This window comes from Oreochromis aureus, linkage group 10, assembly GCF_013358895.1.
Source record: "Oreochromis aureus strain Israel breed Guangdong linkage group 10, ZZ_aureus, whole genome shotgun sequence".
Taxonomy (NCBI): Eukaryota; Metazoa; Chordata; class Actinopteri; order Cichliformes; family Cichlidae; genus Oreochromis; species Oreochromis aureus.
In genome coordinates, this window is record NC_052951.1 from 20457643 (window position 1) to 20484208 (window position 26566).

Sequence of the window (26566 nt, forward strand, 5' to 3'; positions counted from 1 at the left end):
GTTAAAACTGCCTGTATACGCAGACCATTAAAGAGGTGCCTGTTTAACCAGTGCAAAAATATACTGAAATTAACTGTTCCTATTCTTGAGAAGTACTTAACCACTGGCGTCATGGACCAGGAGAGTGACTCACAACAGTGAGCTGCATAATATCCCATTGTTTGGGTTGTAAATGGATTTAAATGTGTTCTTTAAAGCAGTGACTTGAAAAACCTGTCCAAATAACAATCATACTACTATATCACCCATGATTAAATGGTTAAGACAAAATGTTGATGGTCCTACCACTACAGCTGCAATCCGTCCTCAGACAAGACTATGAATATTTGTGCACAGTGAATATAGTATAGGTTTGAGTAGGGAAATAGCATGGTTATGGGATAAAGTGAAGACAGAGTTAGGCGGCAATGCTAAGAGCAGATTGTTGCTACCGTAGATTACATGGACAAAAGTAATGGGCCTCTTAGATCCTACATCTTTGAATTTTAGGTGTTTTCAGTCCCATTGTCACTGCTGTATAAAATCAAGCACGTTCTAAAGAGCTCACTGAGTTTCAGAGTGGTACTGTAATAGGATGCCACCAATGCAACAAGTCAGTTTGGGAAGTTTCCACAGAAACTCAGACACAAAGTGACAGACCGGGTAAAGTTACAGAGTGGGGCTGCTGAGTGCTGAGCTCCAGTGCATAAAAACTGCTAACGCTCTGCTGATCCAAAAGCTGATGAGCTACAAACCTCCTCCAGCATTAACATCAGCACAAAAAACGTGGTCTGGGAGCTTCATGACATGGGTTTCCATGTTCGAGCAGCTCCTGGGGGTGTAATCTCCAAACTAAAGCAGAACTTTTAGGAGAAAGTCTTTCCACTTGGCAGTCATCTTAAAAAGCCCCTGGGGAGTTATCAGTAACAAGGACAAACTTTATCTCATTGAAAAAGGAGAGAGCTACAACTTTCATCTTAATGATCAGTTATATCAAAATGCGTGTATGGAACTACTGCTGATATCTGAGAAAAGTTACTGACTTTGCCACAAATAAGGTTTTAAAAAGTTTTCCCGCCTGAAAGGTCACATTTTGTACTGTACATGTGACCATTTTTTTTTTTTACTATTTTACACCTTAATTTATGGCACAGTTATTATCTGTGTCTCTGGCTCATCTCAGCAGAGCACTGTAAGCATTAAGAACAAGAAAAAATGATAATTACTCTCAGCTTCATGTTCACTATGACATCCAGGACCCCATCCAGGGTGGCTGTAGAGCAGGCTGTAGGTAGTAGAGCAGGTCACCTACTAAACAGAAGGTTGGTGGTTTGATCCTCATCATCTCATTTCTAAACCTGACCGTACTGTAGGTTTGTACCAGCTTTTAAGCAACAGTGAGCTCATTACTGTTTACCATACCATTAGTGAAAGCAACAAATCCGCCAGAGTTATGTTTATTGTGTAACATATTGAACACGTTCCCACGGTGATGGTGCACATTACATGTGATTGATAACACATGTGGCTGATCCAGGGTGTCACCATGACCGTGATGACACAGCTGTATCACCACATCCATCACATCGTGACCAGCGCCCACTCTTTGATGATGTCACAGCAAAGACAGCCAATCCTGGACTAGCTCCAGCAGGAATGGCGAACCAATCAACAGCAGCTGTTTACAAGGGCATGACCCCTGCCTTCACAGATACACAATTTCAGACTTGAAACTTGTGAGCTCAAAACACACACACACACACACACTTTGAGAGAAGTCATCCTGCATGTACAGAGCAAGATGACAGAGTTTGGTATCAAAGCGGAGCTCATCGTTTGGTGCTAATTGTTTACATCTGCTGAACCTTTAAACACGCTGCTTGATCTCCAGCTGATAAACAAATAATCAGATATGACTCTCTGATCTGGAAGAGATTCAAGCACTCACCCTGTAAATGTGGAGCTAAGAATTGACACACAAAGGGTTCACAAAGAGGTAAAAGAACAGCCCACAGAAGATTTAAAAACACATATTCTTGTCAGAAATATAAAAAACAAGCATATACAAAGCAAACAAAATATAAGCACAAAGTTCTTTCATTCACATCTTTGTAAAGCTACAGTTTCTGTCCTTTTTGAAACATCCCTAAACAAAAGACAAGTTCTTGTTTTATTTTAAGTCCAACAAGCTGTTGTACAAATGGGCAAAATGTGAATGTGAACTGTTTCGGTACCTTTGGCAGCCTCTCAGGGTCACCAGGGTGCCGAGGAATGACCTTCTGTAGCCTCTGGAAGCCATAGTCGATGGTAGGTTCGTTTAACGCTGGAGAGGACAGAGAGAAACAGAAACAGAGGGAATAAGTAATATGGAAATTTCCTGAGAACAACTGGAAACACTCCATCTCCAGTGTTGACATCATGCTGCACTCGTGGGTGTAGCTGGAAAGTTTTCTGACATAAACCCATAACTCAATAACTATGAGTTTAAATCTTTCAACTTTGCACCTGCATTGAGTGTTTATTCAGCCAATCAGTGGCTACAGAAACAAGCTGTGGACACAACTCTGAATCACTACCTGTTAAATTCATGCAGCAAGCTTGTCAGCACAAAGTGCCACTTTACACATTATATTTGTGTCCATCTAAATCCATCTTTCAGGCTAAACCTCCACCAGCTCCTGCTGGATATTACAGGCTCGCTCTAATATGTCCATCATTTAGCTGCTAACAGGAGGGGAAAACACATTATGGCTCTTTATTACCTTCAAATTTCATGACTGGATCTTACCACTACTGTGTGGAAGAGGAGGATGCTTTTTTTCAGATTGAGATTAAACTCTGAACTTAAAAACTCCAAAAGGTTCTTCATCTTTTTTTCTGCTAGTTCAACCAAAGAACTTTCAAATACTCAAAAAACCCTGCGCCATGTTCACAAGCAGGTGTAACTAATTATTTTAGCCACTTAGCTACATTCAGTTCTTGCTCTGTAAGAACAAGTTGCTCTTCTTGAAACGTGTCTAATTGAAAATTTGTAAGATTAGGCTATTTCTCCAGATGACCTTAATGACTGAAGGCTTTATATGGTCTTATTCTGTCTACATGTAGTTTTTCATATCTACCACTGATATTTATCTATTTAGGAAGGCTCTGACCATGTTGGGTAGATAACTTCTATAAATGATTGTATGCTTATTATTATTCTTTGTCAAAAGCATTGCAATATACTGCTGCACGCTTTGCAAAGGCACAATAAAACCTCACAAAAACAACTTAGTTGCAGCGTTAACAAAAGCATTACTTGGAAGGTGAATGTTCTCTGTTTCCGGTTTGCGTTGCACTTTTTGAAGTTTCAGAGGTCTGCTGGAATCTGCTGGTGACCGAAGGGATGACGAGGGGTTTTTTTTGGTGCAGCAGTCTCTTTGGAACTGATTTGACCAAGCGACAGCCAACGACCTCCATCAACCCTCACCAACAAGTCGGGGAAAACAGATTTTTATCCCTAGCAACTGGAGGTTGAAACTAGTCTTTAGGCCTTAGACTTGGTTTGCTAAAAATAAAATACTCATCTGGAAAAGGCAGACCTAATTCATTTTAGTCCTCAGATAGATATTGTGGGTCATTATTCAGTGGGTCTCTGTAGCTACTTGCTTCTGTATATGTTTCTGAAGGGAGTCTCAGAGACAGATAGTACTTATCTATTTTACTCTAAACTACGTGATAGACATGCAAGTCATGTAACTCTTATCTTAATATAAAAATACAGATTACAACCTTTAAAAAGCACTTTACCACAATCCCAAAGGCTTCCTGTCACAACAACAATATTGTGGCTTATTTACCACATTTTTTTTTATAGGCTACACATGTATGATAAGATTTTCCATCAGCCTTTCACTTCTTGTTCCACCATCTGCTGTTTCTAGAAATGTCAGCTTTGCTTTTTTCCATGTGCTTTTAACCACTTTTACGGTCTGAAGCAATTTTGCTGATTTGCAGCAAAATCCCACTGGTGTCATATATTGTAAAATGTACAACTAGGGACTGGCCATGAACCTTGAGAGGTAAAAACAGAGCTCACTCTCACCTCTTGCTTTAAGTCATCAGGAAGATGACTTTCCTACAAGATTTACATTTAGCAGAATATGTCTGCGTGTTTCTTGGGGGCAAAGTCAGACAATAAACTCATATTTGTGTAAATTAATGGTGATTTACGATAAACCAAAAATTCAAAGGCTTTCCCATTCATCGCCTCAACCTCCTAGTAGTTCAGCGGATTAACGGTAAGTCAAAAGATGCTATCCTTTTCTCAAAAACAACAAGTTAGAGTAGCACATGTTGCACCTTTAATGCTCTTGTTGCCGGTGTTCAGCCTGAGCGTGCATAAACAGACAGAATCACAACATCTGTGGCAATCAGCAGGGGAGATCTCACTAGAGAGGAGAGAGGATGACATCTCATTTTGTGACATTTTGTTCCCAAGGATCACGCTGGTATCAAGAAGTGTGGTTTTTTTTGGCAAAACTGGGTTGGAAAATAATGAACCTGCTCAGCATGAGCCAACAGAAGCCTGGAAGTTAGAGATGAGGGCTTGTGACTGAAAGGTCGGCAGTTCAAAATCGGGCTGGGAAACTGTAACTGAGAAAAATACATCTCTCAGCAACTACTGTGGATATTCTCCTGAAGCAGAACGCTGTTAAATGTTGAATGCTTGACTTCAGATTTTAAATTTATAAAACTTTGCTAGCTGTGAAGAAAACGTGCTGAATTAAAGCTGAATTGTGCTTCTTCAGATGCATGTAAGAGAACAAAAACAGGCCTGCTTCTTTTATGCCTTTATTCTACACTCTGGGCATCACATGGGACTATTACGTCACTGAGTAGCAACATCAAATTCAAGAAATGAAAATCAGTTGATTACAGTGACAAACAGCTATACTGTATCTGTAAGTATTAAAAAATATTGGCAGAAGAGAAGTTTAAGATCACCAGCCACTTTATCAGACTCACAGTAATATCAGGTTGGACTCCCTTGTGTCTTCTGAACTGCTTTAAGTCTTCACAGCACAGATTTAACAAGGTGCTGGAAACATTTCTGAGAGATTTTGGTCCATATTGACATGACAGCATCAAACAGTTGCTGCAGTTTCATCCATGATTTCAATCTCCCTGTTCCATCACATCCCAAAGGTGTTTTACTGGATTGAAATCTGTTGACGGTGGAGGCCATTTGAGTACAGTCAACTTATTATTATATTCAAGAAACTAGTTTGAGATGTTTTGAGCTTTGCAACATGGCATGCTATTGTGCAAAGAAAAAGCCATTTGAAGATGGGTACACTGTGGTCATAAAGGGATGGACATGAGGCTGTGACAATGCTCAGTTGTAATAGTGTCCCCTAAGCCTTTACATTACCACAGCTGCCATGAACAGCTAAACTTCAGCAAGTCGTCTTGACCACATCTACATGCCTGAAGGCATTAAGGTGCTTCCATGTGTTTGGCTGATCAGATAGTTACATTCATGAGCAATTGAACATATGTCCCTGATAAAGTAGGCAGTGAGTAGATTTCTGCACCACTGTTTGAGACATCTACAGTTGCCTTGCATAGTTTTAGCTTTATTTATTAAGGTTTTTCCTCTGCAAAGCACTGCAGAGCTACATAAATATAATCTACAATAAATAGATACATACCTTAAAACATAGGCATTAACTCTGGGGAGGCGGCCCAGTCTAACTGATATTACACTGTCATTATTAATGGTAGCAGACCTGATAGAGCGCAGGCGGTTAATGCAAATATGTGCAGAGATGGATAAACCTGGTGGAGTCGCTAATGGTGTCAAAAGCACTTGTATGATAATAACACTGCAGGTGTATAATCTAAAGGGTTTTAAAGAGTGTTTAGTGTTCACTTTAACGTCCCAATTGCAGCCCTCTGCAGTCTTTACACAATCAATATGTCAGTCAAGTAGAGACATGAAAGCTCTGTCAGTCAGGATGACGGCTTTAAAGGATTTTCTGTGTTTATTTATATGTGCTGAACATGTGTCTTCACCCCATTTTTCGACCCATGTATGCTTAAGTTGAGTGAGAGAATAAGTGAAGAAAAAAAGCCAAAGACAAATGGACACATGAATGGATGCACAGTAGGTGTGGGTTGCAGAGGGTGTGTCTGCACGTGTGTGATGTCCAAGTGTGCAGCTGCAGTGATATCGGGTACTTTCCACATCCAGCACTATTAAATTAGTTGCAGCTGAATATCTTATGTTGTTTTCTAGTTTCTTTGAGTGTGTGTGTGTGTTTTAGATATATGTCTGTTTTATTATCACATCACACCCAAGTTTCTGGTTTCTGTTATGTCCTGAACCGCAATTTGTTAGCAAGATAACTTCATAAATTGCAGAGCTATAAAAACACCAGATGTTAAACTGTCATGGACAGTACTTCTCCCTGCTCCAAGGAAGGTTTTTGGACAAATTATGATTTTTAAGATCCACATATGATAATTATGTGAACATGATGGAGTGGTCTGGAAGGAAGTAGGTCAAGGAGGAGCAGAGGAGCGAGAAGAAATGAAAGCAGAAAAGAATAAAATCAGGTGAGAGGTGGTGAAAGGAGTGAAGAGAGCTTGTGTTCAAGCAATAAAAACAGACAAAGCCGAAAACTAAACTTAGTCATAGTTGAGAAAAACAAAAATGAGAAAAACAGCTGCCTAACAGTCAGTGGGATATCAACTGCCAAAATTAACTGCCAGTGTCAGATCCACACTCCCTGTACATCTCTAGAGACGATGCCAACTGTAATATCACACACACACACACACACACACATTCATGTATACATATACAAAAGCATGACTTTGAGTGGTTTCAGTGCCTTAGGCCTCAAATATCTCCAACTGATTCTTTATTAATAGAACTAAATGTTTTTTTAAAGCGGGAATGTTTGCGTATTTATGGATTCATAATCTCTGTAGTTCTCTGTTGTATCTCTGTAGTTACATGTACAGTGTGTGTGAATTTTGAAGCAAAAAGTTCAGGTTTACTAAAAGATTTCTTTAGCAGTTTCTTAATGCACAGAAGCAACAAAATCACCCAACAGAACTCACTCCAGTGGTTACACATCAGCTATAAAAGGCATTAGTAATATCAGTTTAGGTTAACTTACCATAGAAATGCAGACAACTACAATCGGTTGGGGGGTCTGCAGATGCCAGTTTTGACATAAGGACATACAGTACAGTGGTGTGAAAAAGTATTTGCCTCCTTCATGGCTTCTTAGTTTTTTTTTCACACTTACTGGGTAACTGGGTAAATGCAAAATGAAGTTTTTAAATGATGATTTCACTTATTCAGGGAAAAAAGCTATCCAAGCTTACCTGTCCCTTTGTGAAAACGTAACTGCCCCTTAAGGCTATTAATTGGTTTTGCCAACCTTAGCAGCAAGAACTGCAATCAAGTGTTTGCAGAAACTGGCAATGACTGTTTCAAGTTTCTGTGGAGGGGTTTTGGCCCACTCTTCTTAACAGAATTGTTTTAATTCATCCACACTCAAAGATATTCGAGTAGGAATGACCTGTTTAAGGTCAGACCACAGCATTGGATTTAAGTCCAGGCTTTGACTAGGCCACTGCAGAACCTTTATTTTGTTTTTTGAGGTGTTCAGAAGCGGACTTGCTGGTAGGTATCAGATTATTGTCCTGCTGTATAATGTAAGTGTGTTTCGGTTTAAGGGCAAGAACTGATGGCCAGACATTCACCTTCAGGATTTTCTGTTAGAGCAGAATTCATGGTTCCATCTTTTATGGCAAGTCTTCTACATCCTGAAGCAGCAAAGCAGCCCTAGACCATAGCACTACCACCACCATGTTTGATGGTTGCTATGATGTTCTTTTTATGAAATGATGTGTTAGTTTTATGCAGATGTAACAGGACTTAAACCTTCCAAAAAGCTTAACCTTTGTCTCGTCAGTCCACAGAATATTCTCCCCAAAGTCATCATCCAGATGTCTCCAGATGTCTTTGACAAAATGAGACAAGCTGTTTTCTCCTCAGAACTCTCCAATGGATGCCATTATTGTTCAGTCTCTTTCTTATTGTTGAATCATGAACTCTGACCTTAACTTAGGCAAGTGAGACCTGCAGGTCTTTAGATGTTTTTTTAGGTTCTTTTGTGACCTCCTGGATAAGTTGTTGATGCGCTCTTGGAGTAACTTCGGCAGGCCAGCCACTCCTGGGAAGGTTCATCACTGTTCCAAGTTTTCTCCATTTGTGGATAATGGTTCTGACTGGAGTCCCAAAGACTTAGAAATGGCTTTTAACCCTTTCCAGACTAATACATGCCACTGACTTTGTTTCTCAGTTGTTTCTTTACATTGTTGAATGATGTATTGGTTTTTGAGATCTTTGAGATCTCCTTTCGGAGCTTTTCCCTTTCTACTTGGTTTATTCTTTGTTTAATGTTCAAATTTGTCAAAAATATCTGAAAATGGGATAAATATGCAAAAAGGAATCGGGAAGGGGGCAAATCCATTTCACAGCACTGTGTTAATCCAATGATATGAGTTGTGTCAATGATGAGTCTGAAAAAAGATAAACAGCTTCGAGACGGTGGACGATTTGGTGACACTGAAGCTTGAACCTGTTTCATCTCGACAAATTCTGCCACCCTTCTGCCTGTGAAATCATCACTGCATGACTCCCTCCTGCTCCCCCTTTACTTCTCCCCTCCTCCTACTCTCTTCCGCTTCATCTCCTTCCTTTTTTCTTAACTACACCTTCTGCCACTTTTATCCGTCCATCCATTCTTCCACCGCTCCTCCATCCTCCAGCCTAGTTCTTCCTCCAGAGTCCAGAGCTGCCATCAGATCAATACTCATTGAAGTTTCATGAGGACAGGCCATCCACTCCTGTTTCACAATAAAATGTGAACAGAGGAGGGAGACAGAGGAGAAGACGTGGGGGTGGTGGGAAAGAGTGCAGCAAGCTGTATGTCTAGGATTTCTCATGTGCATTTATTGTAAAATGGCGATGTTTTTCTAGTTATCTTTGGGTGGTGTTGAAACAAAAGAATGCGCAGAAAGAGGAAAAACAATGGGGTAAAAGAGCAGGAGGGGAGGGAAGCGGGTGAAATTGGGTGGGTGAAAGGACAGAGAGGACTGATGTAAAAGGAGAAAAAGAAGAAGAAAAGGAGGAGGAGAAGAGGAGGTGTGGTGATATTGATTCTCTGGCCAGCCAGCAGTTCAATACCACTGAATTATTGCTTCATTCTTCCCCTTATGAGATGAGATCTCTTTCTCCCGAGCTCGTCTTCTCTCTGTGACTTTCCGTGTGTTTGTATATGTGTCTATGTACTATGAGTGTATCTGCATGTGTGTATCAGTATATGTGATCCACTTATGAGCGGATCGATACTTTACAATCTGGTTTTAAAAATCCACCTTTCTTCCTATCCACCCCCCCTCCTTTTTTATGCATCTCCAGCTTTCTGTTTTTAATCTCTCTATTTCTCTTCTTCTCCCGTCTCCAAAATAAAAGCGAGGTTGTTTGGAAAAGTGAAGAAAAAAGTGTAAAATTGTCACCATTTTTCAACTTTCTCTAAAAGTTTCGGAGCTAAGGAACTTTATTTCTTTTTTTTCAGCTGTTGATAATAAATCAGCTCTTTATACGAGTGTGTGTCCACACGTGCGTTTATAATGCCAGCATTTATTGATTGTCACTTTGTACCTTTGTGTGTTTATAGTTTATGGTGTGTGATGTCGAGAATGTTAATTTTTCCCATCGGGCAGATGAGGCAGCCATACGGCACCATGTGTGTATGTAGAGTGTGTGTATGTGTGTTTGTATGTGTGTGTGTGTATACATATGTGGTAGACCATCTGTTTACCAGACTAGTCACCATCTTTCCCTCATATCACTCTGATTTACAATTACTTTAAACTCCTGCCCCTGTTTGAAAGTGTGTGTGGTAAGTTGTGTAAGACATGACCCCATGTAAGTGTGGCTTTGCGTGCGTTTACGTGTGGTGTGTGTGCGTGCGCGTGTTTTTGCACATGTGTGCTCGTGAGTATGTTTAATTGCGCAGCCCTTACACCCAGAGGCAACCACAGCTTAAGCGCTGAAAAACCACCACAGCCAATCAGCTTTCACCACCCTGACCTTTCACCAGTGACTTCTAGCAAGGAGTCAACCTCGAGGCGGGATCAGGCAACCGCACTAACGGATCGCATTTCCTGGGTCACATGTTGAAGCCATTAGCCAATCGCAAGGTCACGAGTGGGTCATCTCCGCCCAATAGGAGCAGCAGTTAGATGCCAGACGGACCAATTACCAGCCGGCTAGCCTCAGGGTCACAAAGATGTTGCGTCTGAAGAACACTGAAGTAAGCTGGAGATCTTTTACAAAGGAACTACCTTTAAAAGAAACTCACATCGCTTGACATTTCAGTCCTCAAAATTTTGTACAGCCATCATCTAACAAAATCCTGATTGTGGGTCTGCCATTTAAGCTTATGATTGCTGCTTTTTTTTGGTGATAGCTGCGATTTCTGGAAAACGTCCAACACAGAAGCCCATTTTTCTTGCATTGTACAATCCTGACTGGTCTAAAGCAGTGAAGTGCTTGCATTCGTCCTCTTCCTCTATGAATTTTTGTTGGGCATTATCATGGAATACACATCAAGCTTATTTTAATCACATAAAGCACGTGAAGCTAAAATGCAGACTTCATCACTTTCTTCTCACCTTTTGAGCAGGAAATATTAGAAATTTTATGTACTTCTCCCCAAGAGTAAAACTCACATTTATTCATTGTAAGTTTTTTTTCCATCTTCATTGATCATGTTTAAATCCTCTTGCAATGCTGGCGTCATTAAATGTCTCAAGACTCCAAGAATTTCTATGGCAGCTACAATTTTTCCCCCCCTTGTCTGTGAATCTGTGACTGACGTCATCATTATGGTGTGATGGAGCCATGTTGAGCGGATCAATACCAGACATCACATCACCTCCATCCATTTCCACATGTATGTGCAAAATAACACACACACATGCTTTCTCTCCTTTTCCTGCACTACTCCGTTTAGCAGGAAAATGCTCACTCAAAGTCAACAATCCGGTCAGAAACGTGTGTGTTTGTGTGTGCGCGCTTAATGTGTGTTAGTAAACTGGGTGTTCTGGATGATTTCACTAATAGTTTCAGTATGGAGGGCTATAAAGAGCAGACTGTTTAATTGTAGCTGGTTTTAACGAGCCTCTGATTATGGCAACATTCTAACGAGTGTGGGTCGTTAATGTTGACTAATCTACAGTCATTAGTTCAACACTGTCTGGCCTGAGAGTGAACTACAACTCATAGATGTTATTCACACACACACACGCGCACATTCAGACACAGTCTCACTCTCTCTCTCCAACACGTACAAACACACAAACGCACATACAAAGGCTTTTATATGCAAACACACTTTTTGACTAACCTACAACGTCAAATTAGACAGTTTTCATATTAGAAGAAGAAAAACACAAGACATATTTCAATTAAGACAATACAGTGAATTGTATGTGTGTGTAACTGTGTTCTTTGAACCTACCTGTGTATATGAACCTCCCTGGTGTGCCTTTGCAGAACTGTTTAGACTTGTAAGACAGAGTGACCTCTACAACCCCAGGGATGTGTCTGGGAGGCGTCTGCACCCGGATGGCATGTGGTGTAATCAGCTAGAAAAGCAAGGAACAGAGTACCAAGAGTCAAATCACCTGAAGAATCAAGAAGAATGAAGTATTAAACATCGGGACAATACAGCACCTTTAGTTCTTAATGTTGTGCATCTAGGTTTTCTCTATTCATGAAAAATATCTCCACTGATAAAAAAAAGATGTTTCCTTTAAATCTAGTAATTCAGTCGCAGATTTATATAAATCTGCATACTGAAGCTTTGCTCTAAACTTTATTTTAGTTGTTGGGTTGGAGACTGATCGCTTGTTAATGATGTGAAATTGATCTCTAGCTGACCTGGTTTTATATTTGAATTTAATGCATTTTTGCATTAGTCTGAATTTGAAGGTGGCATTTGGAGCAAAACCACTGATTCCTTTTTTCATTATTAGCTAAGATTTAAAATGAGTCATAGAGTCATCATCAGCAAGTGTGAGCACCTCTATAAAAGCAGAGGTTTTGGCAGGTTTCCTGGTCCGGAGCGTTCAGGTGTGTGTTAACACAATGCCACAATCTTGCCAGGAGTGGTCTCAGCAAAGTCACCCCAAGGTCAGACCACGCAATGCTCAGAGAAATTGTGAAAGCGCATCCAAGACTCCACAGCCCTCAGTTAGCATGTTAAATGTTAAAGTTCACAACAACACGATCAGAAAAACACACAGAAAAAGAAATAAAAAGTGTGGCTTGTTTGCCTCTTTCTAAAAGCCTCTGTCTAAAAAGAACATGGCAACATGGCTTAGGTTTACAAAGTTGCATCTGAACAAACCACAAGACTTCTGGAACAATGTCCCTTAGACCAACAAGACCATAATGGAGATGTTTGGCCATAATGCAGAAATACCTCATACCAACTGTCAAACACAGTAGTGCAGGGGTGATGACTTGGGCTTTTCTTGCAGCCACAGGACCTGGACACCTTACAATCATTGAGTCGACCACGAACTCCTCTGTATACCAAACGTTCTAGAGTTAGATGTGAGGACATTCGTCCAACAGCTAAGTTTTGGCCCAGTTGGGTCATGCAACAGAACAATGATGGGGGTGGCAAAATGGTGCATTAGTTAGCACCGTCACTTCACAGCAAGAAAGGCCTGGATTTGAATGCACGTGATGCGGCCTTTTCATGTGGAGTTTGCATGTTCTCCGAGCCCCTGCGTGGGTTTTCTCCCAGTACTCGGGGTTCTCCCACAGTCCAAAGACATGCATGTTACATAAACGGGTGATTCTAAACCGTCCGTAGCTGTGAATGTGAGTGTGATTTATTGCCTGTCTCTTTGTGTTTGGCTTGTGGTAGACTGGCGACCTGTCCAAGGTGTAACCCACCTATCGCCCACTGACAGCTGGGATCTGTTCCAGTAAAAGACGATGGACAGAACAACACTGCTGAAATGGCCCTAGTCAAAGTGCAGACCTCAACTCGGTTCAAATGCTGTGGCGGGACCTTAAGAGAGCTATGACATGAACTAATACTGGTAAACCTCAATAAATGACGATGACAGAATTGCTCCACAATGATGTCAGTATGTTACTTGACTTAGTTTGAAATGGACCACAAGTTTAGGGTAAATAAAAAGAAAATACAAATGAACTAAATCCTGACCTCCCAGCATTTCTGTTTATACCAGGAGGAAGATAAATCATTGTTTTTGAGCCATATTCGAGACACACTCTAACCAGTTATAACATTTTTATGGATGATTTTCAAAATATCTGTTTGGCTAAGGGTTGTGAAAAAAAAAGTAGACAGGATGGAGAGATACAGACAAACCCCACTTGGCAAACATGTAATCACTTTCCACCGACGGACCTTTTTCAAACTGTGTTTTCTTGCTTCGAAATCAATAATCAGGTTGAGTGCAAATGAAGCATTTGGTTGGCTAAAATCCATTCGAAGGATGGAATGAGGAACGCCAAGAGAGCTGAGTCAGTTTGAACTGAACTGAGACTCTGTACACATGTTAGTGTGTGTAAGTGTGGCTCTCAACACTGTAAACAAACCCCTCAGCTCTTAACACAGACACACAAACACCCATCCATGTATGCCAGTGTGTGTGTACACACACACACACACACACACACACACACACACACACACAGAAACACGGTCGCTGTTGTTGTTGGAAAAGAGCCACGGTCGCTCGGCACACACGGTGAGTGGAGTCAGAAGACAAATAAACATTCAGTCGAGGAGTGGAACTGGGGAAAAGTATGATAGTGAGCTGTATGTGTGTGTGTGAGAGAGAGGGAGTGTTTTTGTGAGCATTAAGCTGATGGCTATCAAAATCTGCTGATTTGATCAGTATTCCGGAGAGAAAGAGACAGAGGGAGTGTGGGTGAGGAAGGTAGTGAGGGGCGGTGGTCGCTCATTGGTGGGGACTCATTAGAGAGCCAAACCTCATTTAGACAAACATTAACACACATACACACACACATACACACAAACATGCACTTGATCACACACAGTTAAGAGCCTGACCGTGACGAAAAGTGTGTTTTCATATTGAATTACTTCCAAAGCTCCGAAGGCAAAAACACACAGTTGAGGGGTTGAAACAACACTAGGGCAGGATGATGACGGCTGGTAAACTGACCTCGCTCCAAACCAGCATGGTACCGAAGATTACTTGGAGACCGTCGAAGAAATTGTCTCCTATGATGATGACAGTAGCACCTCCCGTAGTCCAGCCCTCACTGGGACTGATGGCTTTAATGCAGGGCGCTGCTCCTGGAGCATATAGATGAGAGGATGATTAGATCCAGGAGTAAAAGGGTGAAAAAAAAGAATTAAGTGCTTTTGGTATTTAACATGCATCTACAATAAACTGCAGCTGAAAAAGACATGAAATATTAACTATATTACTATTGGAAAAAAAAACACAAATCAGTCTGCAAACTGGAGGGGAAATCTGGCTTGAAGCGTTTTCATCCCTGTTGCATCTGCACCTCATAATTCATCCTGCTGCACCCGCGGATTCTGGCTGCGTTCCAGATCATCACACTTATTCACTGAAAACACTGCAGATTCAAAGACTGAGTCCTTTTTCAATGGGTCCTTGTGCAAAAAAGAAGGGTTTCCCCTTGTAAATAATTCTGCTGAGTAAAATGATAAACACAGGAAACGAGCGCTGAAGTATCAAGTAAAGTCTTTGGGTTCTCTTCACTTCAGTTTCAACCATTATTTATGTTTCTGAGAAGTGTTTGAGTGGATATGAAATCCGGGAAAGAATAGACTGTCATAATAACAGAATTTAACCAAAATTTTAAAAGAAATCACTGAAAGCTCTGAACCAACAGCAGTTAGTTTACTATTTACTCCTGGTAAAAGAGATTTATTTAAAAGACTCATACAAAACCCCCCAAAAACAGAAGCTCACTTCTTGTCTCACTGTGTAATTTTCCATTATCGTTGATTGAAGGTAGTTTAAAAGCATCATTTGGATGCAATCTGTATTGGTGTGTTTACAGTTTGTTGATCCCAAAGCTTGACTGGCACAAGATTAGGACAGTTCATTTCTGAAACTAATGATCTTACATGGATAAAAGCACACACAGACGGTTTGGTATGCATCACATGACTTCAAACAGAATGGATACAGTCAGCTTATGTCACTTCAATATGACAGAGTATTGTGTGTTTAAGCTCATGTGATCCAATCCTATATCATAACAACAAAAACCCGTCTGTCAAAATCCAGCTCTCATCTCAGTGTAAGTGTTTGTGTGTGATTATCAGTATGCAGCTGAATTACAACAACACCCCTTAGTCTGGGTTTGAGTATGAAAAAAAACATAATGATATTAGACCGATACACACACACACTCACACACACAGAAAGCACCACACCATGCACTGTGTGTGTGTAGTGAGTTGGATTAGCCAGATGGAGGGGCAGGAATCACCTGATAGGATTAAACCATCAACCATCTGGTGGCCATGCTGCTTATGCTCTCAGAGACACACACACGTGCTTGCATGCATGCACACACACTCCTTACCGTGTTCTAGGTAAGACGGCGTTCCCTCCACGGGATCGAGCCTGCGGGCCCGTCGACCGTGTTTGGAGTTGTTGTGAACGAACATGTTGTCAGAGACCGACAGGACGTGTCCCTCCACGCTCACTGTCGTTGATACGACCACCTGGAGAGAGGTAAGGGGGTGAGTGGTAGAGAGAGTTGGGTGGACAATTGGGAAAATAAGATGATTAACGAGGAGAGGATTGGGGAACAAGGAGAAAAAGGTGGACATAAAAAATGGGTAGGGGTGGGAAAGGAGGTAGGCAGGGAGGGGGGGAGGGAGCGGGGCAAGAGAAAGAAAAGATAAAGAAAAAAGAAAAGAAAAAATGAGGAATTACAAAGTCGGGGGTCGAGGGATCATCGCAGGGAGGAGTTAAAAGCATGAAACTGTGAAAAGCTCTTTAAATGTAACCTGTTATCACTGCTATTACCAGCACCCTCAACACACACTAAGTCACTGTACACTGTTTGTGTGTGTGTGTGTGTCCTCCTCTGTCCAATAGTTCCTGATGGGTCCGGCCCTTAATTATCTCCCAGGGAAACAGAGCTGTCTTTTCTGGTTCCACTACAATAGAGCTGCACAATTAGAGGCACAGATACCGTCACACACTTGGTACTGGATGACTCTCTCCATCCCGTCTCACTCTCACACACACAAGTCTGTACACAAGAGAGCACGCCACGCCAGAAAGACACACACACACCCCCACACACACCCATACTCATGTGCCACGGTAATAAATCTATCAGTATCTCCTGGGCGTCCAGTTTCTCTATTCATGCTCAAGTGGTGTCTTCCTGATTGTGTTGTGGCCTTTAGATAAGGAAATAATACTGAGTGCACTGCCTGAAATCTTATTCACAACCTTCTTTCTTTCTTTCTCGATACAGTGTCACAGGCAATGCATTCGCGTGCTGTGTCTCTGTCACTTGCGGTCCCTCAGGTTTGCAGTATGCCGATGCATACTGGGCATAATAGATTGATAATAAAAATGGGATTTTTTTAATTGTCTGTTCCATATCCTATTTATACGCCCATTTTTCTCACTGCTTATCCAGCTTACGGTCCTGGGCAGCTGGAGCCCATCCCAGCTGACACAGGGCGAGAGGCGGGGGACACCCTGGACCCCAATCTCTGTCCCAGCCTCACCTGTCAGACTGCATAATCTCTTTCTTTTTGGTTGCCATGATTTTTTTAGCATCTTTCTTTTATGATTGCCAATTTCTCTCTCACACACACTCTGTGCTTGGCTCTCTTACTCCCTCCCCTCTGTACCCCTGCATTGTGTGTATATTTATGCTCCGACTACTCAGGGTCAGGATCTCATGTTTCCTGTACAGACGCTGATAGCTTATTTACTTACACAGAAACACACGCATACACACATTCCTGCGTATATGTGTTGCAGCAGCCATGCATGTGTGTCATTATGTGGTATGTCCACAGGAGACAAAGGGAAGGGCGAGAATGAGAGAAAAAAGACAGCGAGGTATAGAGAGAAGCCTCGACAAAAGAAAATGAGGAACGAATCACGAGAGTGAAGAAAATCTTGCGGTGTGTACCTGGAACCTCCTCATGTCTCTCGGGTTTCCTGCATTCTTCAAACAGTTCTGGTTGCACTTGAGGAAAAACTTGAGGAAAAATCTGTGGAGACAAAGAGGATAAGGCCATATTTGAGGTTAACAGCTCGACAATAGACCAGAGTGAAGACTGCTTTCCTCCAGAATGCGAGCTCAGGCCCAGTGCAGACACATCCACATAAACAGAGAGAGAAATTAATATTTCATACTGTGTGAAAGTCAAAATGAATTTCCTTGTGGAATTTGCTTGCAGATGTGAGGAACTTTTTTTGTTCCTAAATCCAAAGCAGCTTCTTTGAAAAGTCCACACAAAGACAGCGGATGAGCACATGAGAAGGGAAGTTTTTATAGTATTGTAGAAATACTGCAGAAACTACGTGACTGTGAGGAAATCTTAAGTTTGACCTTAAGTTTTACACTTTTTGTGAATCTCAGCTCTCAAAAATCTAGCTACAGCCTTCCCGCTGTTTCCGTCTTTCCATAAGTCACGGAAAAGCACAAATCCAGTTAGTGTTAAAGATAATAAGCAACTGTATATTTCTGGAAAAATTCAGATTCAGGATCTACTTTCTTAACATTAACCCTGATGTCAAGCCATTAAAAAGTGGAGCTATGTTGACATTAGGTGTTTGAAATGGGACCATATGTCATGAATCTATATTACAGAATAAATCAAACACACAGATGGCCATCAACGGCAAACAAACACATCCAGGTTGTGTTTTGGTGTGAGCCAGCTGGCCAGCCTGGCAGAAGCAACAAGGCACACTTGCACAGAAAAACACAAACACCCACACATGTTCATGTTTGCATGTGTATTTGTGTTACATCTGTGCTCCTCACAGCTCAACAAAAGCAATACCCTATCACACAGCCTCAAACACAAAGAAGACCGCCACTTCCCTTCCTCTGCACTCATGCAAAACCTTTTACTTTGCAAATATATTTTGTGTTAATAAACAGCAGATGATTGTCTTCAGTTTCACTTTAATCCGGGAGGAATTTCTTTACAGAAACAAAGAAATGAGATCAAACAGCGTTACTAGCCTAGGATGAAAACCTAAAGCATCACATGAAAATTGTAACATAATCCAATACAATATTTTTTACATTAACCATATTTGCCATTTCAAAGATCTACAGGACTATTTACACAAACTACAGCCCTCCAACATAAGATGTTTAAAGATAAGAGACACGTCTATATCTCAGGAAATGATTGAATAATACTATACTACCCTATACTATAACTCCATTATAACATTAAGATTGCAGAGCTATTGCATTATGTTAGATTTCATGAAAATATGTCTGTATTATCTCCATTCCCTGGTGGCTGAGCCCGAAGCTCTGCTGTTCAAGAGATGACAGCCCTTGAATTGGACCACCAGAACAAAGCAGAGGCATGTGTGTGTGTGTGTGTGTGTGTGTGTGTGCGCGCAAACATGTAGTCCACATGCGTGTGTGTGTGTGTGTGACGGTGCAGCACAGCCTAGTGGCAGGTCTGAGTGTAAAACTCTGCATTAACGAGCTCAAGCTTCATTAGAACACCGGCGCTGGGATTCTGCATACCTAATTATCTTGACCCTTAACCTCCGGGTGACAGCCTATCACAGCGGAGGACAGCCACGGTGACCCCTGCTGACCTCTCACTGTCTAGTCCTTCTCACAACACTAGCATAGCGTTAACACGAGCGCCTCAGCTGACCCTGTGCTGTAGATCTCTGTGTAAAGGAGGCGATTGGGAGGCTTACACACTTCCCCGCTCATCTGTCTGATAAAAAAAAAAGCAATAATTTACAAGTACAACTTAAATTTCAAAGAGTGAAAATAATATGGATTCAAACACAAAATAAACCCAATGGGAAAGAGAAAAAATTCACCTTTATAGTGTAAAACTATAAGCATTTTATTAATGTAACTCTTGCAAATGGTGCTGTAATTGAAACTTCTGCTTCTGGAAACGGTAATTAAAACGTAATTTGCTTCTACAATGTTGTATAGCATACATATAAGATAAAAAGTATATTAAAGGACAAAATATTAAAATAAATATTAAAATTTTCACTGTGGAGTTGTTGTTCAAAAGCACTGATCTGATGGAAGAGTATATAACACAGATCTTACCAAGAATATCGTCTCTACACATTTAGTTAAAGTTTTAATGCTGTCTTGGTTTTTGGTCAACACAAATATATAAATGATATGAATTATATATGAATTATATATTTAAGAGTTTCAGACAATAGAAAAGCAGATACAATGAATCGGGGAGGCACAACACAAGGTTGGATTCTCATAATCAAATGCATGTGTTTCACTCTGTTAGTTAAAACAAACTAACTGAATGGATTTTACATGCACTGTCACTGTGGTCTCATCTATAACCACAAACAAGATTGTTTTAAATGTAAAATAAACCTCACTTTGACCTCCAAGTTATCTCTGTGTAAAGTTTAGACCCCATGAGTGATTTTCCCACTGCTGGTGTGAAGGATATTGCAGTTTGCTACACGTATGCATCCAAGCCGGTGGTGAACTTTGCAGTTCTGACTATGTGTCCCACCTCAATCAATGCATTTCCGTGCTCCATGTTTGACTTCCTCTTGTCTTTTTCTCGCTCTTGACATAATCCCTCATTCATGCTGGCATTAGTTGAGAATAAATAACAAGGCAGGGTCTGTCGAATTAGGTTGATTTTATATATTAAATAAATTTATCGCAGACCTTACAGCCTTCTTTCGTAAGCGTATGTTTTTTTCTTAATGAATAAAACATAAGCAGGCTGTTGGGAACGATCAGAAGACTTCCAAGTATGAATATGGAACCATTTTATAAATGAGCACTAGAAGTTCACAGAGGAAGGTGTGTATTCCTGGAGGTTTGGGCTTCTAGTCTACTCTTTCACTTTCCCACAGTGTCCAGCTCAATTCTGTCATCATTACTCAAGTTCAGTCATCTTCTTACCCACCCTCTGTGAGCCAATCAGGCTGTTTCATATACTCTCCTGTTATTCTGCCTTTTAGACTCTTGCATCCTGCCTCCTCCATCTCCACCTCACACTGGTCAGTGAGAGAGCTGCCATCACCAGCAACTAGTCTCCACAGTGTCCTAACATACCTCCTATCATCCTGCCATTGCTGAGACTCTGCTATGTTATATGTCCCAGTTCATTAAATCCTTAGTAAACTGGGACTTAGCTGACTTTTGCAGCTTACTTTTACAACAAGCCGTTGGCACCCTTGTATGTTGTATTGATAAAAGGGAAAGCAGAAATAAAACCTCAGTAAGGCATTCCTCTACAGCGCAACAGGACTCCTTTAGGTGCTCTGAGTAAATGAACTTCTTTATTTCTATTTCTGCTCTGCGGCTACTGTAACAATATTTCTGCTGCAGGCTCTCTTGCTGCTTTCTCTGGTGCTGCTCCACTGAGAAAGGTAGGAACGGTTTAAACATCACCTTAATAATCACCACATCAGTATTACAGCAATAATTCCCCCCTCTCAGTGCATTCCTTCTATCACTGGCTCAGCTTATTGGTGATCTCATTATTTTTCATATTTCCATCTTCCACTCGACTCTGTCCTTTTCCTGTGTGAGTGTTTTCTCTCATTGACTGTCAAAAGTACATATTCTACATTTTAATGCAGTATGGGAGCGATCCTCTCTCCCCTTCACTTGACCCCATCTGGCCTAATCAACTGTGCTACAAAGAGACCCTGCAGCAACACGCACACACACATGCACAGAGACACCTTGTGTGAATTGATTGGCTGGTCCAGTCGCCGGTCGTTAAGAGGCCTCCAATTAAAATGGGCAATTATAAGGGTCTGAGTGATTGTGGGGGAGGGGAGAGCGCTCTCCCTCTTTGAGGCCCGATCATGTTCAAGTGATAACGGCGCTGTTGACCTTTGCTGCTATATTGTGAGTACCGCACTCACAGAGTTGACCTGACACCAGTCCTGCCTGCTGCGCGCACACACACACACACACACACACACACACACACACACACACACACACACACACACACACACACACACACACACACAGCTCTTCAGGGAAGTGTTGGAGTCAGGGGGAGCAGTAATTTAAACTAATAAAAGAAGAAAGACAAAAACATTAACATGCAAAAGTAATACTGTCTTATGCACTTGTGATTTTTCATTATAGATTCAGAGTGTGGATGAAAACATAGCTGCTAAAGACTACAACATCCAGTGTATACAGGATAATCTCTGTGTTTCTCATCTTCAGTATCCAGGGAGAGCTTGCAGCTGAATGCTAGCTTTACTAAGGTATTCTTAACCATGCAAGACTCTGCAACAGGAGAGCACTTTTTTTAGTATGATTTTTTTTATAAACACAGATGTTGCTGAGTTGTTAGCATTCTATATTGTCAATACTGATGCTACTAAAACAAAGTGCTAGGCAACCATAAAATATAATCAGCCAGAAGGTCTTGCGGATAAACAATCAACTATCTCTATTTCTGCCAGCTTAAATGACCCATGTAAGAATTATTTTCAATATGAGACGTCAAAGTGTGAATAATGGGTAGAATATGGTTCTCCTTTGGCAGTGCATTGGCAGGGAGCTATAGACAGCCCGTCTACCTGCAGAGAACGTCTGCTGCCCGTTGGAGGCAGTTTCCAATGTATGTGGTGCGACCTGTCTGTGGGCTGCTCTAGCTTGTGCTGTTGTTGTTCTGTCAGCCAGCTGCAGAAAAGAATGAAGTTATAACATACAAAATGAAAAGCTGAAGCTCTCTTCCCTTTTGCGGTCCACTGATCAGCGTTGGAACAACACACAGTCGAGCTGTTGCTGCTGGGTTTTTGAAGGACTGCACAGGAACCTAACGTCCAAACGGACACATAAAACGAGCACTAGAAGGCAGATGGTCTCATTTTCAGTTTTTTTTTTTCTTTCACTTCCTGTTTGGTTAGCAAAAAACTGTTAAGTTAGGGTTAAAATACACCCTTTTAGACTGTTAAAAAAACAAATCATTTAACGTGAAAAAGTAACTACAGCTGCTCGTACCAGCACTGTTGGGAAGGTATCTGGGGGTAGACAGGTTTATCACTACTGCACTGTACTGCGTTGGTCGTAGTAATGTAGCAAACAACAGTTGGATGCTGTTATTTTTTGTTAGCTATAGTGTAGTGGTGAACAGCACAGCAGCATCCATTATTCAGGGGCTGAGATGGCAATTATGGCTCAGAGCACAACTGACATTAATATTTAATATATAGGGCTAACACAGACCTGAACAGAGAGACAGGAAGTGACAGAGAGAGGGGATGGAGAGATGGCTGAATGCAGAGAGAGAGAGAGAAACAGTGATGATGAGGAGGAGGAGGAGGAGGAGGGGAGGACTGGGAGTGTGTGAAGGGGAAACAACTGGAAGAGAGAATCGGGAAAGAGGATTATGGGAGTTTGTTTCGACCACTCTCCCGTCATTTAAATAGTTACAATACCAACGGGGCAAGGGTGACATCTGGGGGAATTCCAGCTTTGTGTGTATGTGTGAAGAAGAGCGTGAGCGTCTAAGACTGAATCTCTGTGTCCGTTTTATTCCCAGAAGACCTGGTGTGCTACCGAGCCAAGAATAACGATGCTGCCTTGGAAGAGAAAGAAAAACAGACACACACACAGACACACACACACGGTATTCTGAGTTGTTGCTGACAGGTGGAGAAATTGCAGTGAGTCAGTTTGTGCAGACAAACTGAACAACAGATCAGTGCTTTAGCTTCTCCTGCCTCCTGTGTCTCTTCTCTGTCTCACTGCTTTCTTTAGATGTCTTGTTTCACCTAGCTGCCAAGTTTCCTGGCAAAGCTTTCTGACAGGATGATATTCACTTTCTCCGTCTGCGTGTGTGTGTGAAGCAACTCGTAAATGTATGTGTACCGATCGTAACAGCCAAATAATTGATCATTTTCTGCACAAAGTGAGGGACCAGTTGCAAAGAATACAAAAAAAATGAAGCACATGTTCATGCTGTCGCTGCAGGCGGCGCATTAGTGACCGGCCTTTACATGTGCTTTATTCTCATTTGTCAGTATCTAATCTTTTACAGTAGCTAATCTACAGCTAATATGAGCAGTGAGCGTTTCCCTCTCAGTCTGTTGATCTTTCAGAGAGATCAACTTCCTGTTTCCTGTTTACATTGTGAGTTTGTTATTGTTTAATGTGATGACATCAGATAGCACTGCTGGGCCCCATGCCCGCTATCGGAGTATTCGGTAGGAAAAACAAGGACATAAAATCCTATTATGCCCTCTGTTCGGCTGTTACTGCAGTCATAATGTGATAATATATTGCTTCCTGTTGGAGGAATGCTTGTTTTACTTTGCTGTGGTTTTATCTTGCTCAGGAGCGCTTCAGCAGATTAAACAGGTGCTGATACAGGGCTCAGTGCTATAATCCACAGATTTCAGTTCAAATCTCTTTAAATGTTTACATCCACTTTGACTTACAGGTCGGAGGAGTGGTAATTAAAGGCAGTTAGTATTTTAAATGGTGATAAGTTGTCTTAAATGGATTAGAGAGACTAATATGATGCAGAAATGTAAGGAAATCAGAAGGATCTGAGTTGGAGGGAAGATGTATTTTGGTTGGAAGGATAACAAGAAATCCACTTTAGTCTTTGTTGACTAATATGTGAGTTTTGTGAAGTCTTGCTTAACTTAAAAACAGCCAAACACAAAGCTGATAATCTGTGTAGCGTGCTTTCTACATGCGGTTACGAAATCTAACAAGCAAAGTTTAATCATTTGTCCACGAAGTGCAAAGAGCTTTTCTGCTGATTTTCACACAAAATGAAGACGTCTCTTATTGAACGAAACAGGAACCTGGTTGAAAATGAACAACAGAGGGCTAATGTGTGTTTCCATTTGCTTTGCAACAACGCACTGTGCACCCTCTCTATACACATCAGGCACATTTACCGTATTAAGTAACTTTTGTGGCTAAGATGTCCAAATGCGAAACACTCAGGGCCATGGGTGAGCGGTGCTGAACGTAACTCGAGTGTGAGAGTGGAGGAAAAAGAGCAGAGCGGCTGAGCAACATTCAAAACGGGTGGGGCGGGGGCAGGGGTGGGTGGGAGAAGAGCAAAATGGAGTGCGGAAGAAAGAAAAAAGGCAGCGGAGGAGGGAGTGAGGGGGCTGGGGAGGAGGGAGGAAATGCATGGGAGAGGGAAAGAGAGTTATGCGAGGGAACAAGACTTAAGAGAGCCGAGCGAAGCAGAGTTATTTTACATAATGATGGTTGATATGCACAGAGGTAATTGATAGCTGAGCTGCAGCCCAAAAAACACCCAGCTAGCTGTCAATCACGGCTCATCTCCCTGGAGATATGCTAATGATGATGATGATGAGGGCTTAGCTTCATATTGCTATCATTACTATTAATGCTGTCATTGTTGTCATCTCTGCATATTTAAATGACAGCGCCGGCCAGAGTGGTGATAGCCAGTGTGCATGATGTCTGTGAGAAAGGGCTCGTAATGTCTGCAGGGCTGAGATAGACTGAGAATTAATAACTTGCACGGCGTACTTACTTAGCACTCATTCAGACCTGTACAAGTGTCATTACATCATTGTTGCATGTAAGGGTGACACTGATGTCATCAGCACAGAGCGATGCACAGCCCAGTAATGCATTACAAATGCTGCGATAAGTCGATACAGCGCCGGTGTACTGGAGGTTAACGGTCAAAATTATACAGAGGTTTAGGAGAACCTCCAGTGTGTTTGTGCCTCTGAGTCAGTGAATGACTGAGAAAAGAAGACGACTCATAAACTGCTAATACTGTTGAGACAAATGGCAGAAGATGACACATTCATGACCGGTCAGCCAGACAAGTTGTAAACAGGCCGACTGATAAGCTACATGAAAGTGAAACTGCTTTATTTGGAGTCTAACAACAGAAAGTGGTCACTCTGCTGCCCCAATCAGATCTAAGGTCCATGCAAGCATGTTCTCTCCATGTCTCTCTGTCTTAGTCCAAAACTGCCATCCTGCCTAGGGTGCACTCCACTTAGAGTCCAGCTGACCCTGAATCACATAAGTGGAAGGAAAAATGATCCCATGTGTTTCAAACACACACAGGATCCGCTCTCAGTCAGGAAACCTGTTGGTGATGACACTGCATTCTGTGTGATGAACCTGTATGACGCTACTTAGATGACAACAGTTTATTATCACTGGAAAGATTTAATAAGAATATGAATTCGATACCAAAATTAGGCAAACATATTGAAATAAACAGGGTTTATGCTTCAAAGTCAGCAGTTTGTCTTTATTTTCTATGTGTGTGTTGACTATGGCCCCATAAGAGTGTGAGATTAATACTACATAAACACAATCTAAGGAGCTACATAAATACAATATACTCTGCCGCATAAAAAAACAAGCTGTGCTGTGTGGAAAAATCTTTAAAATTTCAGCATCTTAAGATTTCTTTAACGATTGAGGCCGTGGCCGTTTTGAAAACCTCACTGATATAAAAATGATCCCAGACATTCATTGCCGGGGTTACTTGTATGCACTTGAAGAGATTAGTGGCTTTTGGTGTTATTAACTTTGTTAAATACTTGAACAAAAACGACGCTACCGGCTCTCTGATGCTGCTCTACAGTTAGAGGCCATGATAAGATTAAATTACAACATCATTACAAATGCCGTCAGAGGTCCGACTCACCAGAGGGAGAGAAAAGAGGGGAGAAACAAGGGAGAACAGCAAAGAGGTAAAGGCAAAGATGAGGGGCTAGACAGACAGAGGGAGGAGGTTACTGTGGTGTATATTTTAAAGGCTGAAGGCAAACTGTTGAATTATAGATGAGTGAGATTGATTTGTGAGAGGCAGAGGAGGTGGGGAGGAGGGAAAAAAAGGAGAGAAAAAGGTGGAAGGAGGGACAGAGGAGAAGGGGGGGAGGCAAGAGTTGTGGGGAGCAAGCAGCTAAAGGATCGCTCGCTCTGGGCCAAACATGTACAGTATGCACACACACACACACACACACACACACACACACACACACACACACACACACGTGTGCGCGCGAGCGCAGGCACAGACAGCTTACCTCAAATCGATCTGAAGCTCAGGCTCTCTGTGCTTTTTACTCTTTTTACTCATTTTTCTCTCGCACACACACACACACACACACATAAAGTTTATCAGCACCACCAAAGAAAAACACACACGTAGATACACCCTCCGTTCGGTGATTACCTACTAACAAGACAACAGCGCCAGTGTGCTGCGGGGGT

At 41.6% G+C, this 26566-nt stretch overlaps 1 protein-coding gene across 2 annotated transcripts in view; it reads right to left on the reverse strand.

Moving 5' to 3' along the window:
• The window catches only part of LOC116319723 (transcription factor COE1-A), an 88903-nt gene that overhangs the window by 16161 nt on the left and 46176 nt on the right, over positions 1 to 26566 (reverse strand). For both annotated transcript variants that reach the window (XM_031739138.2, XM_031739137.2), the window contains exons 7-11: positions 17273 to 17354; positions 15692 to 15833; positions 14287 to 14420; positions 11571 to 11697; positions 2214 to 2302 (exon numbers count right to left, since the gene is read on the reverse strand). In XM_031739138.2, the coding sequence (XP_031594998.1) occupies positions 2214 to 2302; positions 11571 to 11697; positions 14287 to 14420; positions 15692 to 15833; positions 17273 to 17354 (574 nt within the window). The remainder of the gene's footprint in view (positions 1 to 2213; positions 2303 to 11570; positions 11698 to 14286; positions 14421 to 15691; positions 15834 to 17272; positions 17355 to 26566) is intronic.